General features: G+C 52.5%; 2 protein-coding genes across 4 annotated transcripts in view; one reads left to right on the forward strand and one right to left on the reverse strand.

Moving 5' to 3' along the window:
• Window positions 1–30: 30 nt before the first annotated feature.
• Window positions 31–15,846, reverse strand: NOXA1 (NADPH oxidase activator 1). 2 transcript variants are annotated; one of them, XM_030506662.1, is made up of 15 exons: window positions 15,520–15,846; window positions 13,080–13,162; window positions 11,655–11,763; window positions 9,376–9,510; window positions 8,463–8,570; window positions 7,650–7,709; window positions 7,039–7,076; window positions 6,183–6,324; window positions 5,068–5,121; window positions 3,922–3,994; window positions 3,676–3,734; window positions 2,599–2,768; window positions 1,423–1,528; window positions 1,214–1,337; window positions 31–1,100 (listed from the first exon to the last, which is right to left on the reverse strand). In XM_030506662.1, exons 1-15 carry the CDS (start codon window positions 15,691–15,693, stop codon window positions 1,003–1,005), a joined length of 1,533 nt encoding a protein of 510 aa, XP_030362522.1. In that variant the 5' UTR covers window positions 15,694–15,846; the 3' UTR covers window positions 31–1,002. The 2 variants fall into 2 exon arrangements, with proteins under 2 accessions (XP_030362522.1, XP_030362521.1); XM_030506661.1 differs by having other exon boundaries at window positions 2,599–2,771.
• A 225-nt stretch (window positions 15,847–16,071) lies between these two features.
• Window positions 16,072–17,915, forward strand: part of EXD3 (exonuclease 3'-5' domain containing 3) — a 292,767-nt gene continuing 290,923 nt past the window's right edge. The window contains exon 1 of one of the 2 annotated variants that reach the window (XM_032920298.1): window positions 16,072–16,193. In XM_032920298.1, the coding sequence (XP_032776189.1) occupies window positions 16,077–16,193 (117 nt within the window). In that variant the 5' untranslated portion in view covers window positions 16,072–16,076. The remainder of the gene's footprint in view (window positions 16,194–17,915) is intronic. The other variant, XM_032920299.1, reaches the window with a different exon arrangement.

Here is a 17,915-nt window from a genome sequence, read left to right on the forward strand (position 1 = left end):
CATGTCTCAGCAGAAAGATGCAAGTGGAGGTTGACTGAAGAGCTGCCAACTGTGGCTCAGGGTTTATTTGATATTCCAGTTACACAGCTCAGCTCTGTCAGACACCAAATCCGTAACGGGTTCCAGCTCCAGACACTTGAGAGGTTTATCTAGCTCAGCAGAGCCCAGCACAGCCCAGGGGCAGGAACCAGATGGTCACCTCATTCCCCCCAGCTCCAGCCTAGCAGCCCCCTGCCCAGCCCCTCCAAAGGGTTGCTCTGAGCAGGGGTGTTCCCACAACTACCTCTCCTCCACACTGCAAGGCCCCTCCTGCCCATGCAGCATGAAGTAATATCCAGGCAGGTCTTAAGGGCTTGAGAAAAGAATCAAAAGCATTTGGGCTGAGGAATGGTCAGAGCCCTTTGGCTTTGGCAGATCTGTAGGGTATTTGCTGTGGAAGATGATACCTGGTGGTCCTAACCCAAGGTGTTATCCCATTCACCCCACTGCAAACTGCTTAGAAAAGCCATTTGAAAGAGCAGCACCTCTGTGTGGTGGAGGTACCTTGTGGTGGAGGTAACGACATGTGAGCCAAGGGCCTGGGATCCAGGGCTCTGCCTCCTGCTCACAGTCTTTGGCTTCATTAGAGTGAGGCTCAGCCCTCCAGCCTGAACTTGAGCGACAGGGAGAGGGGGTGAAGACCTCCATCCATAGGAACCCCGTCCCACCCAGAAGGTCTGAGCTGGCACTCGGGCATTTCCCATAGCCAAACACCAGATCCCTCTCCTTTCTCTCTGCCCTGCACAGGCACATCTTTGGCAGTGTAAGCACAGAGGTAAAAATGCCGGGTTTGGAAATAGGCTGTAAAAGATGCTGTTGGACTGCTGGAGCTGACCCCATGGGATCTGTGAGTCCAGGTTCAGCAGAGCTCCTGGCTGTGCTGGCTGTGGTCTGAATAAGCTGGGACTGATGCCTCCCATCCCCGGGAGACAGTGCAGTCGGGCAGGAGAAGGCTCCTCTTTGCTATAGGAAGGCAGCACCACAACTGGTCTGGGTTGCAAAGCATTTGGGGAAGATGCCAGTCTTGCCATTGCAGTGTCCTTCCAGCCAGTCCTCATTCACTGGGAAAACATAAAGGAGCAGGATGAGCCCTGAGGCAGCACTGCAGAGCCCCCCCTGCAGCAGACTCAAAGCCTGCCCCAGCAGAAGCCTGCAGACGGGTCTGGGGAGCTACCTTCAGAGAGAACATCCAGCACATCTCCCTTGCTGAAGTCCAGGTCCCCTGGTCCCTGCGCAGGGTAGGAGTGCTGAGCCAGCATCCGGTAGAGAACGGGTCTGCCCAAGTGCGACTCCGAGTCCTACAGCAGAGTCAGCGTGGAGGTTGCAAGGCAAAGCAGAGATGAGAGCCCAGCAGAGCAGAGAGGCTGGTCACAGCCCACGTACCTGGCAGCACAGCACCAGCCTGCCATCCGTCAGCTGCTGCCACATCCTCTCAAGATCCTCCTCTCCCGAAACTGCTCCCAGCTCTTTGCCATCTGAATTCCTGTAGCTGCAAGAGGTCATTAACATGGCTCAAACCACCTCACTTAAAGCCCAACTCTGAGGCCAGCCTAGCCCTCTACCATCTTCAGTCTTCTAAGTCCCCCTTGTAAGCCAGCTCTAAGCTTTGCACATGGATGTGGGGCCATCCTACATGTTCAGTATGCAGAAAGGGGGACACCCTCAGCTCCTCACACACGTACTTGAGGGGAAGATCCTAAACTCTCCTGACTACACTGTGTCTCCAGGGGTGTCACATCAGGGCCAACGCACACTTATACCTGGCTCCCAAATTGCTCTGCCTTGATCCTAGTGTATCTCAAAGGCTGAGCTGAGCAGGAGAAAATCCAATGTACAGCAACTGCCTCTGCACAGAGTTCCTGTTCCCCCGTTTCCTGACCATGGCAGAGTTCCCTGGGAAAGATCCTTCAGGCTTCCAAAGCCCATGAGCCCATGTTATTCTCCTAACCACAAGCCATGGTAAGGTTAGCCCCCTGCAAGGAAGGCTGTGTGCTCAACCTTTGCTGAATCTCAGCTGAAGTGTTTTGACCCCAATTAAATGGTCCTAGGAGACTAGGCAGAGTTGGATGCCTGTATCTTAGAGTTATAGAATGGTTTGTGTTGGAAAGGACCTTAAGATCATCTCGTTCCAACCCCCTGCCATGGGCAGGGACACCTTCCACTAGAGCAGGTTGCTCCAAGCCCCTGTGTCCAACCTGGCCTTGAACACTGCCAGGGATGGGGCAGCCACAGCTTCTCTGGGCACCCTGTGCTAGCGCCTCAGCACCCTCACAGGGAAGAACTTCTTCCTTATATCCAACCTAAACCTCCCCTGTTTCAGTTTGAACCCATCACCCCTTGTCCTGTCACTACAGCCCCTGATGAAGGTCCCTCTCCAGCATCCTTGTAGCCCCCTTCAGACGCTGGAAGCTGCTCTGAGGTCTCCATGCAGCTGCTCCTCTCCAGGCTGAACAGCCCCAATGTTCTCAGCCTGTCTTCATATGGGAGGTGCTCCAGGCCCTGATCATCCTCCTGACCCTTATACCCACAGGGGGACGGCTGCTGCACCCTGGCACCCACCTGAGCCTCCCTCGCTGCACCTGCTGCCCCAGGCGCTCCTGCAGCAGTGCCCGCAGGTCCTGCAGCGCCGGCACCGCACCGGCCCTCAGCACCACCGTGCACTCGCAGCACACCCGCAGCACCACGGGCCTGTCTGTGCTGGGGGAAGCGTCCCTGCAGGTCGCTGGGATCTGCTGAGAGAGGTGGCACCGTGCACAGGTGGGTTATTCAGACTACATCACCTCTCCATCCACAGAGAGACATAGACACAACCCCTCATCTCAGTGCTACCATGTAATGGTGGTGCAGCATCAGAGGGAGAACTATGGGTTCAAAGCTTGGGATTAGCTGTTCCTCCCATGACCCAGGAAGCCTGTTTCTGGGTCTGATCACACAGGTACCTCCCAACCTCAAGCCCAACTGAGCACAGCCCCAATTCCTCCAAGCAGCTGGAGAGGTGCAGCCGAGTTCCCATCTTGTGCTGCCTCCTGTCTGAAGTACCCCTGAACAAAAACTGCTCCAAAAGCCCTGCTAAGAGGGTGGCAAAGACAAAGTGAGCAGAGCTCATCTGCAGCTGGTACTGCCAGAGAGGTGCTGACCCCAGGTGGACACAGGAGCAATTCCAGCACTATCATACACAGTGGTTGGTAATGACATGGAGGTGCATCAGAGAAAAGCATCCCAGAACACAGATATGAATGAATTGTGGTACCCAGACTGACAGGAACAGAAACCACCACACAGGAGGGACAGCACGTAGTTCAAAGACAGCTCTCTTGCAAAATGGGCTGTGAAGTGTGTGCCTGAGGATGTTGCTGTGCCTGGGGCTCTTGGCTCCTTGAGGGCTGGCACAAGGGCACTGCCCTGCTAAGCCTCAACCTTTGGCTGCCTCACAAAGTTGCATGGTCACAAACTTGGAAGTGGTGGAGGAATGACCTCATGGGAGCCTCTCTTTGGAATGGGAAAAAGGGCAGAGGAAGAGGGTTTTTTTCCAGTGATTTTGGGGCAGCTCAGGAATTTTGGAGGATTTGGCCAGGAATCTGGCACTTTTCACAGCCTTGAACACCTGAGGCTGTGCCAGCTTGTGGAACACCTTACCTTGGAGTCCACTTGAGCACCAGCACCATTTTCAGGGGCATTTTCTCCCCCAGAAGATTCTGCAGAACAAAACAAGAGCAGAGGAGCAGCACGTGCAGTCAGCAGAAGCTCCTCAGCTCTTCTGCAACCCCCTCGCACACAGGCAGCCAGGGCTGCAGTGGGCAACCAGCCTCCCCACGCACCCCCAAGGCAGGGGTGGGCACAGCTCCATGTAACACCCACTGAGGTCCCTGGCCCAGGGACTACCTGGCTTCTGCTTCACGTGGAGTCGGCTGGGAGGCACCTGGGCAGGAGGGAGAGGAATCCCATCGCTGATCTTCTGCAACAGAACAACATCAGAAAGGAGTGAGCAGAAGACTCTGGAGACTGGACAAGGCTGGTGCTGCAGCCAGTTATAAATGTATGGGTGCAATCCCAGAGAAAGCCCCAGAGAGAACAGTTCATTAACTGGCTGGATGAGGTGGAGCACTCGGGATGGTGTCTGCAGCTCTTGTGTGTAGCTGGGGTGATGAGAGGTTTGGTGGGACACCTCTCCTTGGCCTCCTGCCCCTTGCTGGGTTGGCGCTGGAGCAGAGGGAGGCTGCTCACACTGTGCTGAGGGCTCTCCCCGCCATCTGCCACCTCACCTGGGAACTTGGGGTGGTTCACAGTGAGACAGCCATGGAGCAAATGCCCAAGTGTGGGCTATGCCAGAGATTCATTTGGGAGTGGAAAACTGGGAATCACAGCAACATTACAACAATCATGAGCTTCCAAAAATCCCTCACAGGAAATAGGGGTCTGAGTTGCACCTTTCTGCACTGGTTTTGGACAGAAAATTATTTGGATTGTGTGGATATGCCTGTGGTGGAGATGGGAGATGAAGTTTTCATATGTCAAAGTTGAAGTTTAAGGCTTAGTGCATGGCCTCAAGGCAAAAAGCAGTGCCTCTAAGATATACTGTCCCACTGAAGGAGATTAACCTGCTCTCTGCTGGTGAACCAGCACTCCTCACCTGCTTCTGTGCTACATCGAGTGGCTGCACACACCACAGGAACAGGCTGGATAACCAGAAGCCTTAAGCCCTCAAACTCATCATTGTGTTCCAGTGGCTCGAGAAGTTACAATGGTCAGGAGAGCTGTGGCAGCTGCTCATCTTTGTGTGCCCCATCAGCCCATGGTGGATAAGAGATAACACCACCTAGATCAGCTGGTGGTACAAACCACTGCGGCTCCTAACTCTCCTGTTGTTCCTGTTCAAGAGCGCTTGATCTTCAGTCTAGGTGTCTCAGTACTTCACACTCCATGTGTCTCTTACACAGTTGTCCTATCTTGTGATAATCTTACACATAAGTGTCCCAGATGTACTTCTTGGTCCCTCCCTCACCCCTGCTTGCAAGGCTGTCAGCTCACCCCTTTATCCATCTTTGAGGCAGGCTCCAGGAGAGAGCTGGGAATGCGCAGCTTCTGCAGGACACAAAGCAGAGCAGGGTGACACAGGAGCTGCTGCTCCGGCAGACTCAGCTCCAGCCCCCCCAGCCTCAACCTTTTGTTAGCCCCGCTCTGCACTGCTTCTGCCCTTGCAAACCACCCCTGCCTGCAGCAACACGGGTGTGCCCATGGGGGCCCAGGGTCTCATACAGTAGTCCATGGGGCTCGTGTTCAGAAATTGCTGACAAAATCCCATGGTTCTTTTGCATGTTTTTCTGCTGAAAGCAGTGCTGCTGCTGGAGTGGCTGGGATGTAACAGACCAAACACCCTGCTCCTGAACCGGATGCTTGGGCAGAGAACAGCCAGGATATTGAGGGATATCAGTGCAGCAGAATCTCTGTGTCTTCTGACAATCACTCCTATAAAGCTCCCAATTTCAACTGATCATTGTAGTTATGCTTTTTGTTTCCCCAGTGTCTATTATTTTACCTTTTTTTTGACTTTGAGTTTCATCTGACACTTCACTGAGCTTCAACCAGCACATTCAAACAGTTCCATAACTGCTCACTGTCAGCTCCAGCTGCTTTAGGTTATGCCAATCGTTTGACTGCCAGCTTTAATGCCTTAGGTCTTCTCCAGAGCCCTTTATAAAACCTGTCTGCACAGCTGAAACCCTCCCAAAACCTTCCCACATTAATGTAACAGAGGCACTACACACCGGGTAAGGACCAGCCTGCCTCCTCAGCTCTGGTAGAGCTCTCAGGTGACAAATACTGCTCTAAATGGTGGTCCTTGGTGAGGTCTGTTATCCTACAGGATCCCACAATAGGATCTTGTATAGTGGGAAGCACAACTGCTCCCAAAAATGCCCATGTGGAGCTAAAGAGGTGAATGGCAGCAGCTGGTGGGAGCCAAGGGACAGAGAAATCTACAGTTAGCAACCGGTCTGTGGAAATGAGCTCCTGAACTCATCCTCTGCAGAGCTACAGGGTCCCCAGGGAATGTGCTCAGAGGGTTGCAGCAAGCTCCTGTCCACAGGCAGGGCTGTGGTCTCTGCTGGTGGGGATATGCTGGAGAGCCCAACCCTTGTCCTTACCTGTCCATCATGTATGGCTGTAGCCCAGCCATCCCCTCCTCTTGCCAGCACAAAGACCAAGCTGCTGGCTCCCACTGCCAGCTTCTCTGAGTCCTCGGGGTAGTAATGGGACAACACCCGGTAGTAGCCTGACTCACTGTCCCTGGAAACAGAGAATGAGAGCACCTTTACTAAGCCTGGAGGTCTGGTGCTGGACGCTTTGTTCCAGAACACTGCACTGATCCAAATTGTCCTGTGCCAAAAGTTTGAGGGGTTGGGAAATGATGATTTCCATTGCTACTCTTTGGTCCAACTGGGAACAAAAGCAGCCTGGAAAACATTGATTTCCCAAATGCAGCTGCTCCATTTTCATTGTACTGATAAACATTCTCCAGATCCAAGTAATTATTAAACAGCCTGAAGTGCTGCTGGTGCAACACACCAGGACAAATGGCTTTCATGCTCTTTGAACCAAGGCTGATGTGGGCTCAGCAGGGCTGGGAGGGGATATCTGGAAGCCTTGTCCTGGGCACTAGGATGGGGCAGCTGAGCATCCTCTGCCACAGACCTGGGCAGGTCCCACAACCTCTCTCTGCTTCCGTTCCCCAGCCATGGCATGATCCAGGCCTGTCTCACAAGACTATTGGATCAACTCCTGCAAACTACCCTGAGATTCTTGCATGAGAGATGCCACCTGCACTGCAGTGTCTTTGGCAGCCACACAAGCCTTTGCATGTTTGTCATTCCCTCCACCCTTGGCGAGAAGTGGGTGTAGATCCCACAGACTCTTCAAAGAAAGACATCAGAGAACAAAATGTGACCTTCTGAACAGAAATAGTGAGAGAAGAGTTAGACCAAAGTGGAACTGAACACTTACAGCAGAGCATCAGCACTGGGTTCATAAAAGCCCTGTTTCTGTGGGAGGAACAACAGCATCTGCTTATAACAGTACCTTACACAGCAACAATACTACCTTCTTTACTGTCCCTCTGAATACCAAACTGTGTTTTGTCTTTGCTTTTGACCACATTTGTCACACCACAGCACTCAGACAGAAGTCTGCTGCTCTACACCTTATCAAGATGTACCTTTTATTTCTCCCCCTCCCTCTTTATCCCATAAGGAGATAAATAACAAAATATCTTCCCCTTCCCTTGGTTCTAAGAAACTCAAATTACACTGCAAGGCAGCCATGCTTATGCTGACAAATTCAGTGATGTGCTGGGTAAGCATGTGTTGAGCACAGCAAAGTCTCCACTGCTCTTTTGACATGGCAAAGAGACAAAAATACATCTTCAAAGGGTTGGAGACTCACATCACTGAGTCCCTTCCAGCCAATGCTGAAGCCCACCTGGCTTTGAGTGGCCCCATGGATCCAGTCTGATACTGCACTGTTTCCTTCACCAGTGTGCTCTTACCCTGACGGTGTTAGGATCTGAGGCCCTACCTGGAGCTCCATTCCTCCTTTCACAGCTTTGTCCTGCTCACCTGAGGCCTGAGAGGCTCGAAGCCAATGTACTCATCATTGGGAATGATGGATGAGATCACCTGTTGGAGGACAAAGCAATGACTGAATCCAGGCTGGATGAGGAGACTCTCAAACTTCGTACCAGGTTATCTACTCAGATTCATTTCCTTCTGACATCCTGTGGTCAGGCACAAAGTAGAGCCATGCACATAGCGGAAAAAGCAGAGCTGGATTCCCAGAACAGCTTCAACCGTTCTTGTTCCTGGTTTTTAGTCTTTCCAAGGTTTCTTTAAAAGTATGTGAGTGAATTACTTTCCCTTCCCTTTCCTTTATTCCCATTGGAGCTCTCTGGCCTGTGGCACTTCTGCTGCCTGCACTGGTCCCAGAAGGGATGAGAGAAATTCTTTGCTGACTTGCATTAAGGGATGTGACAAAGCATTTGTCTCCCAAGTGCCTGCCTGTCCCACTGGGGATGCAGTAGCGCGTAGGAGCATGCTGGAAGAACATGCTCCTCTTGAAAATCTCCTTGTCAGCACAAGGACAGTCACAGGATTCCCCAAGTACCTGCTCAGCTTTTTCAGAGTTTCAGGTGACCAAGACTGGGAAGGGATTTTAGCACAAAGGGAAGTTTTGACAGAAGAGGTGGCAATTTAACAACTTTCAGCCTCTATGTGCCAGGTGCCTTGACTGGCTGCAAGCCCCGACAGTCCTGCTCTGGGGTCTCCACCAGCACAGTGAGCAGTGGAGCAGCCAACATTAATGCTCTCTGGAGAGGTCAGAAGGTGAGATTTTAAGCTGCTTGTTGTTAATCATAGTGATTACAAGCCTGTTACCTTGGGTTTACCCAGGAAGTCTTTTGAATCCAGCTGTTCAACTTCCTTCTTTCGTGGTCTGAAAAATTCCCCCAGAGGAACCTGCATGGGCTCTAAAAATAGACGGTTCTAGGGTAGGGAAAGCAGAGAAGGGAAAAGCCACAAGTGAATGTTAAATGAAACGTAACAGCAGTAAAAAGCAAATAGAGCTTCCTTCTGTGGGCCAGATCAGTTCCAGGAAGACACTGGGGCAAAAATTACACCTGTGAACTTGAAAAAGGTCACTCAGGTTTAATGAGCACGTGCAAACTCAGCAGCCACTACCCAGCGTTGAGTCAAAGACTGACTGTTGGCACAGGATGGGTGAGAACAGAGGGCAGTGGAGTGAGGTTTCTTAAACAAATCTAAGAAGTTTTATATTTGATTTCAAATGTTGTTATTTTCTCCCCTGTTCAAGCACTGACTAGCATGCTAATAGCAAATATAAATGATACACTAACGTAAAGCACAAACATGATGCTAGAAGAGATGATCAGATCTTAGAAAGGATACAAATGAGATAAGGAAGTATGGAGGAAGCAAAATAATGAACCCTCCAGGAAGAGTAAATCAGAGACCTGCAAGTTGTTCCTGGTCATAAAAAAGCTGTCTAGGTACTAGCAGGGACTAGAAAGTAAAACCCCCAACCTGAGAGGCTATCCCATAATTCTTCACTATGGTGTTGCTGTGCTATGAAGCACCTGGGGCTGATGGAGTACTTGATTAGCTGAAGCACTAGTTTGGTCGAGCATTACAAGCAAATTGCTTTGACTCTGTTACCAGGTGACCAAGCAGAGAAGAAAACCCAAACATACAACAATTAGCACATTGTTACCTCCTGTTTCTTAACTTCAACCCAATGCACATGCCCAGGAGCTCCCAGAGGGGCTCTTACCTGCACCTGCTGAAGGGCCAGGTCCAAGATTCCTGTTCTTCCTTCAGGTCTCCACACAACAGCCTTGTCCAGGGTGACTCTGGCCTCCTGCCACTGCTGCAGCTGGCACTGTGCTGCTGCAGTGCTGTACAGGACCTCGAGAGGGCAAGGAGAGAGCAGAACTGAGGGCTGAGACCCAGCAGGCACCCACCACGACTGACAGAACTCAGCCAAGCGACAGGGACCAGGCACTGGAACACCACAGGTACAACCACAGCAGCCATCTACTCCCCACTGGTTGCACAGCTGAAAAAAGCCTTCATATTTAGAGTGGAAAGAGAGAAAAGCTGTATCTCTGCACCTCCAGGCTAGCTGCTGGAGCTGCCAGATCTGTTCAAGCCAAGGAGAAGCATGGGGAACACCAGGTGAGGACTCTGGTACCACACAAGTTTTAATCTTCCTGCATCTGAAAGGCCAGGAAGGGTTTTCTTGCATTTCTACCTACATGCAACTAGGTAATATTTTACTGTGCAGAGTAATTCTGACTGCCTTTCACTGCAAAATAACTTGACTGAAACTATTTCACATTGTGGTGGGCTGTGAATGTGCAGATTGTCAGCTGTAGCTTGTTACCCTTTAGCAGCATGTAAGTATGTTGGGTGGTGAAGTGGCAAAGTGTGGGAGTAGCACAGACTGGGTGTTGGGAAGCCTTGATCCATATGCTAATTAAGAGTGGGAGATCTCTTCTTGTCACTGCCCAACAGTCAGTGTATGGAAAGCTGCTGGCCCACAAGGCAGAAGTGTGGCCTCACAGACTTGCTGTCAGATAGCTTGCTATGTTACATGACAGGGTTATCAGCCTGCCAATTACTTTGTGGTTCCTGGATGCAAGCAGTGCTTGGGGCAGAGGTGCAAATAATAGAATGCTTTTCCTCTGCTCCTTTATCACGACAGTAGCAAATGGCAGTTTGGGGGTGGTGGGGAAAGGCAGTCCTGAACATCTACAGGCACTGCAGGGATGCTGCCTCTTGGAGAGGCGAGGCAGCAGTTCTCACCCAGCTCAGAAGTGCTACAGCCTTGCAAGAGGCAAATGGTTTTGGATTTTCAAACCACACAGCACCCTCCACACAGGAGGATCAGCTGCAGCATCTGAGAGGTCACGCATGGGGAAAACTGATAGCGCAGTTCTGCAGGAGGATTGTTTGTGTTTTGGAAAATAAGCTGCAGGTAGATGTAAGAGTGAGACTCAGTCGATCCAGGATGCAGATCCCAAGTCTGGAGTGCCAGCCCAGTGAGAGCACATGTCCTGGCAATGTGGAATGAGGGACTGTGTGTTCACACCAGGAAAGGTACCAACCTCCTCAGGATGGCCTGGGGCACTCCTGCAGCCCCGAACCTTCCAAAGGGACTCTATTGTTTCTAAGTGTGTGTGAGCTCAGAGAAGGCAGTGCTGTGGCACTGAAACTGTTAAAGCCAGTGAGGTTTGGGTAATAGCACAGATGCCAAGGATAGCTTCTTCCTGCCAGGTGTAAGGTGCATGAAAGTTGACTGAGAAGGAAGGGGTTTCTGGGCACGCTCGACTTGAGTTACACAATAACTCCTCAACCCTGGGGAAGTAAAGAATTAAATACTCATTCCTGCATCTGCCTTTCGGTCTCTGTGTGCAGACTCAGGAGAGAAAACAAAATGAACCCTCAGAGTACAGTTTCTAGCAGTCTTTTACACTCCAAATATTACAAATATTCACAGTCAATTCAGACTTAGATGATTTCTGAACAGGCAGATTGACTCCATGTCACAGTATAAGAGCTGCAGAGTGAAGTGTTTCAGAAGCAAAACCCAGTTACAGCCCAGTGTGTGAGTTTAGACACAAAGGAAATGTGAAGACCAGTTGCTACAGCTGGGAAAACAGGCTTTCATGCACATAAGTTTCTTGGAGCCTTCATTATGGACCAATTCTGTTCCCATCTGTCTATACTTCAGTCTATTTCAGCTTTTAGAGCTAAGAAGTTCACAAAACTTACATATATATTTACAGGCATATGTCTAAATATTGCATTCATACATAGATAAGCCAAAAAAAAATCCCCAATATACAAATTCCTGTCCATCTGCTCTGAAGAACTTTACTTTTCAAACTGCACAATTTGCTGAACCCTTCAGAGATGAGATTGTTTTATGACTTTTATGATTAAGTTCTGGTTTTACTGTTGTAATGCACTGTCGTGAAAAACTCTTGGGTTACTAATGCCTATTCCCCCCAGAGAGGGGAAGGCCTACTCACACAGGTTGACTCTTACCTCCCATGCATAGAGGATGTGCCTCAGCCCCAGCTGCTTGTAATCGATGAAGGGATTTTTTCTTAGGTGACTGAAAGCCATATGGTAGTCAGAGAGAGCTTCTTCATACCTACAGTGCAGAGATGAGAGAAGAACATGAGACTAGAAAAGCTGAACACAGTTTTAAGAAGTTTGCCTGTGCAAACCTCATGAGGTTCAACAAGACCAAGTACAAGGTCCTGTCCCTGGCTTGGGGCAATCCCAAGCACAAACACAGGCTGGGGGAGACTGGATGGAGCAGCCCTGAGGAGAAGGACTTCGGGGTACTGGATGAGGAGAAGCTCCCCATGACCTGACTTCAGTGTGCGCTTCAGCCCAGAACCCCTCCGTGTGCTGGCTGCACCCCCAGAGCGTGAGCAGCAGGTTGAGGGAGGGGGTTCTGCCCCTCTGCTGCACTCTGGGGGGACCCCCCCTGCAGTCCCGATCCAGCTCTGGGGCAGCAACACAAGAGGGACGTGGAATGGCTTTGGACAAGGGCCTGTAGGGACAGGACAAGGGGAATGGCTTCAATCTGCCAGAGGGGAGATTGAGATGAGCTCTTGGGCAGAAGTTCTTCCCTGTGAGGGTGCTGAGGCGCTGGCACAGGGTGCCCAGTGGAGCAGCTCGGACATGCCAGCTGGGGCTCCACCACCCCTGACTGCAGCTCTGCTGCAGAGGCACAGAGCTTGTAGCTGCTTGACAGGCAGCTGTGGGTGCAGAATCGCTCGGTTCAACTCCCTCCCAGAAACAAAGATAGTCATTTTGTGGAAATTAAGGTCTGGAAAATATGGGTAAAATAACGGGAAAGAGAATAACTGAACATGAAGGTAAGAGGGATCTGTAAAATCCTCCACCCACCTGTCTGAGCAGGATGTCACTGTGATTTAACGGTGCAAACAATGAGTAATCAATCCCATGACACTAGTGGAGCAATCCCAACATTAAATCAAGGAGCCTGAGCTCAGGTCCACAAATCCACTGTCAGCAGAGAGTGGGAGTTGGGTATTGTGGGGCAACTACATGTGTAGGGAGGCCAGACTCAGGGGTCCCATGTGAAGGTACACCAAGCAGCATAATTACATTTTTTCATTCCCAAAGCAAATCTGAATGGCAACGTGACTCCTGGCAGCACCCCATAGAGGAGCAGCTTCTTTCTCTGTTTGTATGGGACAGTAATGTCATGTATTAGCCACCTCTGGGGCCTGGAGTTGTGCAGCTCCTGTCTTCTCAGTCTTATCAGTGATCAGATTTACTGACTTCTGATGTGGTTTACAAGGCCAAATTTAACCTTAAGAACTGTTTAAGATTGCTGGAAGAAGTGAGTTTTAGAATCACAGAATCATTTAGGTTTAGGAATAAAGCCTGACTAAAAGAAGAAAACTGAAGACTGAAACAGACACGTCTCACCTTCCCAGCTGCAGATGGACAAACCCTCTCTGAAAGAAGGCAACAGCTAGAGAGCTGTCCTTGGCAATGGTGTCATCGAATGCCTAAGGAGAAAAACACAGACACATCATAGAACTCCAGACTGGTTTGGGTTGGAAGGGACCTTAAAGCTCCTCCAGTTCCAACCCCCTGCCACGGGCAGGGACACCTTCCACTAGAGCAGGTTGCTCCAAGCCCCTGTGTCCAACCTGGCCTTGAACACTGCCAGGGATGGGGCAGCCACAGCTTCTCTGGGCACCCTGTGCCAGCGCCTCAGCACCCTCACAGGGAAGAGCTTCTGCCTCAGAGCTCATCTCAATCTCCCCTCTGGCAGGTTAAAGCCATTCCCCTTGGCCTGTCCCTCCAGGCCCTTGTCCAAAGCCCCTCTCCAGGTTTCCTGGAGCCCCTTTAGGCACTGGAGCTGCTCTGAGGTCTCCCCTTCAGGAGCCTTCTCTTCTCCAGGCTGAACCAGCCCAGCTCTCTCAGCCTGGCTCCAGAGCAGAGCTGCTCCACCCCTCGCAGCAGCTCCATGGCCTCCTCTGGGCTCACTCCAGCAGCTCCACGTCCTTCTTGTGTTGGGGGCCCCAGAGGATCCCAAGGATCAGTTAGGATCTCTGTTGCTGATGTCTGGGTATGTGCATCCAGGCAGCCACATCCAAGCTGCTCTTGTGCTGGGTACAGCAGCCATCCCTATGCTTGTGACCATCTCCTCAGGACCAACAAGCTCAGGGCTGTGATCTGGGCAGGAGGCAGCTCCAAGTTCAGGTCTTGGCTCTGTATGAGCTGACCTTCAGGTTTTTATCCTTCGTCGATAAACTGGACTGGACTTAAATGAGCTGTGTTTGCCATCCAGCATCTTTAATGGGAAATCTGTGTTGCCTGGAGCAGAGTTTGCCCTGACAGTGGGAGCAGCAGGACTAGCCAGGCTGTGGAAGGCTGTTTGAAGCAGGCTATGGTGATGAGTATGCGAAAGGGTGCAAGGGAGACAGCTGAAGGGCTTCACACAATGCACCTGTAAGTCTATATTTCTCATCCAGTTTCACAGCTAAGTACAGGCAAGTACCAGCAATGTTGGCAGCAGCTTGTGGCTGATGGTTCAGAGTAACACTGTGCTAGGAAAACAGTTTTATGTCTTTGTGAGAGAGCTGGGAGGTGTGCTCCTTCACTTGCCATTGCAAGGAGATGGTATGGAGGAAATGAATCAAGCCTGAAACTCCAGACTTTCCTGATACTGCCTAAACAGAGATAGCACTGCAGGGGTGAAAATATGTTGCAGGAGGTCAGGGAGGGAGTGCACCTCTCAGTGAGGTGGTGCTGGCTTCTCCTGTAACTCAAAGACCTTGTTTAACAGTCTGCTTTACTGTGCTATAAGAGAAAAGAACAACCAACCGTTGTCCTACACAGAAGTATAGCTGAGCTTCCTCCCAGTCAGTGCCCGTTCACCGCTAAAGAGTCTCTCTGAGCACCACTGTGCTGCACTCGCTGTTTTCCCTTACAGCAAGTGCCCTGCCTGGGCCCCACGGCTCTGCCCCAGCCCCTCCAGCACAGCCTGAGCTCTTATTTATGCTTTAAGAAATGGCTTATGTGCCTCTCTTCACTGGGCAGCTGACAGACAGACAGACTGCAAGCATGCAGGTGCTGTAATAAAAAGGCTTTTCCTCAGGGCCCTTGCCTGCCCCAGCGCAGGCTCCTGCTCTCCCTTGACGAGGGCAGTGCTTTTCCAGCAGAGCAGTTTCTTTTTGGCAGCCTCGACTGCTTGTGCAGGACTGTCTGGGGACACGTGTGGCTGCAGGGCCCTCGCTCTGTGTCCATCACCTCCCACATTCCCACTATTAGCTGGACATGCAGGTCACCAACATCAGAAGGACATGGAGCTGCTGCAGCGAGTCCAGAAGAGGCCCCGGAGCTGCTGCGAGGGCTGGAGCAGCTCTGCTCTGGAGCCAGGCTGAGAGAGCTGGGCTGGGGCAGCCTGGAGAAGAGAAGGCTCCTGAAGGGGAGACCTTAGAGCAGCTCCAGTGCCTAAAGGGGCTACAATAAGCCAGGAGAGGGGCTTTGGACAAGGGCCTGTAGGGACACGACAAGGGGAATGGTTTTAACCTGCCAGAGGGGAGATTGAGATGAGCTCTTAGGCAGAAGTTCTTCCCTGTGAGGGTGCTGAGGCGCTGGCACAGGGTGCCCAGAGAAGCTGTGGCTGCCCCATCCCTGGCCGTGTTCAAGGCCAGGTTGGACACAGGGGCTTGGAGCAACCTGCTCTAGTGGAAGGTGTCCCTGTCCGTGGCAGGGGTCGGCACCGGATGACCTAAACCCCTCTGCGATGAGAAACGCCGGGTTTTAGCTCGTGTGTCCGCGTTATTCCCTCAGCGATGCACCCCGGCAGCCGCGCCCCACCCCGGCCGCTCGGACCCCCGCTCCCGCCGCTCACCCTCAGCGCCGCCTCGGGCCGCCCCGCCAGCAGGTGCACGCAGCCCATGTTGAAGCAGATCCTGGCCGGCGGCCCCGGGATACCCGCGAAGGTGTCCAGGGCCGTGTCCCAGTCCCCGCCGTCGGCCGCCAGCACGCCCTGGTGCCAGCGCCTCACCAGCTCCCGGTAAGCCATGGCCGGCGGAGCGCCCGCTCCGGGCTGCCCCGGTGACCCCGGCGCGGCCTCACCTGCAGGGCGGGGCGGGGCGGGAAGTCCTCCCGCCCCTGTCCACCCTCCCCTTCGCCGCCCAGCCCCGCGGGGCGCACCGGGGTGCGGACCCCGAAGTGTCCGGGGGGAGAGGCGAGGCCGACGGCCGCAGCCGGGGCGGGGACCGAGGGCGTTCTTGTCCCGGCCATATAACGTGCGCGCTATGCACAGTAATTACGGTAGCGCGGCCGCTCTCGGGTACTTACGGTAACGGCTCCCGCTCGCCGCGCTGCTGCGGGCGACACCGCCCCCTGCCGGCGCCTGCAGCGGTGCCCCCGGAAAAGAACCTCGATGGCGGCGCGGGGCTACACATGAAAGGTTCCGTGGCCGGTCGCGTTTGCCGCACGGAGCGGAGAAGCGGGCGCGACAGGGAAGGTTTTGAGCAGCGGACGCTGGTGTTCCCCTCGCCGCTTCCGGGCCGGTGCCAGGTGAGTGGCAGGAGGCGGCGGCTGCGCGGGGCTGTGCCGCTCGGGGCCGGGGCCGGGGCCGCGGCCGCTCCGGGTGTACGCGCTTCGCAGCCGAAATAAAGCCACGCAGCGTTTCTTGGCCTCCTCGCGGAGCCGCGCGGGGCGGGAGCGGGGGCTCCGCGTGCCTCGGGAGGGGGCGCGGTGGGGCGGGGGTTTGGGGTCGCCGTGGGCCTCGGGCGGGGCTGCCTGAGGTGGAGCGCGGGCCGGGGGCACCGGCTGCCCCCCGCCCGCTCCCCGGGAGGCGCGGGGGGGAGCGATAAACCCGAGAGAGGGGAGCGAGGGGGAGCTCCCGGCGCCGAGTAGCGGCAGCCCGGCAGCCCTTGGGAGCCGCCGCTCTGGTTACAGCGGTAACTGGAGCGGATAATTACACGCTATCAACGGAAGCCAAAGGAATCTATGGCGGTCCCGTTACAGGCAACAGGAGGAGTGTGATTTCAAGCAGCCTGGTCTTAAAGTGGTTTTGTTCCCTGTCACCGACTTTGAATGTTTTGGAAGATGGGGGAGAAGGTCAGAGGGATTGGAAATGCCTCGAACATTGTCCACACATGTGGAAGGGTTAAAAGCGTTTTAAGCAAGTTTGTTAACCTGATGTCAGTAGCAGGAACAAAAATAACGTGAGCAGGTAGAACTTTGTATGTAATTCAGTCCTATAAATACAGTGAATGTGGCAATTTAAGGTGAAACAACATAGGCTTGAAGGAAGAGCTGTTCCCCCTGTCCCAGTATTCCTTCCTGTGAGGGGATTTCATGATCTGATGAACTCAACTGATGGTGTCGCTGGTATCACACACTTGAAGCTCTCTGAGGAATCTGACTCTAGTGTGACCTGACCATTTAATGAAACGGAGGTGGTGATGTGGGGCAGCAACACAGAACTGAAGAGTGACCCTAGGAACAAATCCTGTGCCTTGATTGTTAATTGGAGGACATAAACGAGTTGGTTGTTTCTAGTCAGCTCCTCCACTTAACCAGTTCTTTGTTCCAACACTAATATTGACTTCAGTTATCCAAAAGAAGGTTTATAAGCTTCACTGTTGAGGTTTATTGATAGTGACAAGATGTGACTGCTGTAGCCTGGTCTGACCTTCCTGGTCAGAGGGAGAAGGATCTTAACATAATGAAAAACTCTGTGTGAGGTCTAGAAACCAGGATAGTTCCTAGCACAGACACAGAGGTGGTGGAGAGCGACTCACAGGGCTCAGGTGCACAGTGATGCAGTTTGAACTTTGCTGATGTGGGAAGAGCTGATTCCGTTGTTGGATATTTGTTCTTTTTTCTAAAGAGAATCGAGTTGGGGTGATGGTGTGTGTGCACGTAGTGGGGTTAGAACGGGCTGGGGGCACAGAGTCTCCAGGAGCTCTCAAGTAAGAGGTGGAAATACTGGAGAGTTAGAGGAGACCACAGAAATGCTCTGGTGCTGGAAAACAAGCCATGAAACGGGCTTAGTGAACTCAGTGTATTCGGGCACATCCAAGACAAGAGGGTTCAGGAGTGACTCAGCTGCTCTGGAAATCCATGCCTATGGGATAGTGATCTGAGAGCCTCCAGCCTTCCCAGCAAAGGCCTACCGAGATCCCGTAACTGAAAGTCAAAGCTTCACAAATTCTTTTAAATATGACACAATTTCCTAGCAGTGGGGGGGTTAATTCCAGGAATCGTTCATGGGAGAGGGTAAAGGCTTGT

Source organism: Strigops habroptila, chromosome 15 (genome assembly GCF_004027225.2).
Source record: "Strigops habroptila isolate Jane chromosome 15, bStrHab1.2.pri, whole genome shotgun sequence".
NCBI classification, from domain to species: domain Eukaryota; kingdom Metazoa; phylum Chordata; class Aves; order Psittaciformes; family Psittacidae; genus Strigops; species Strigops habroptila.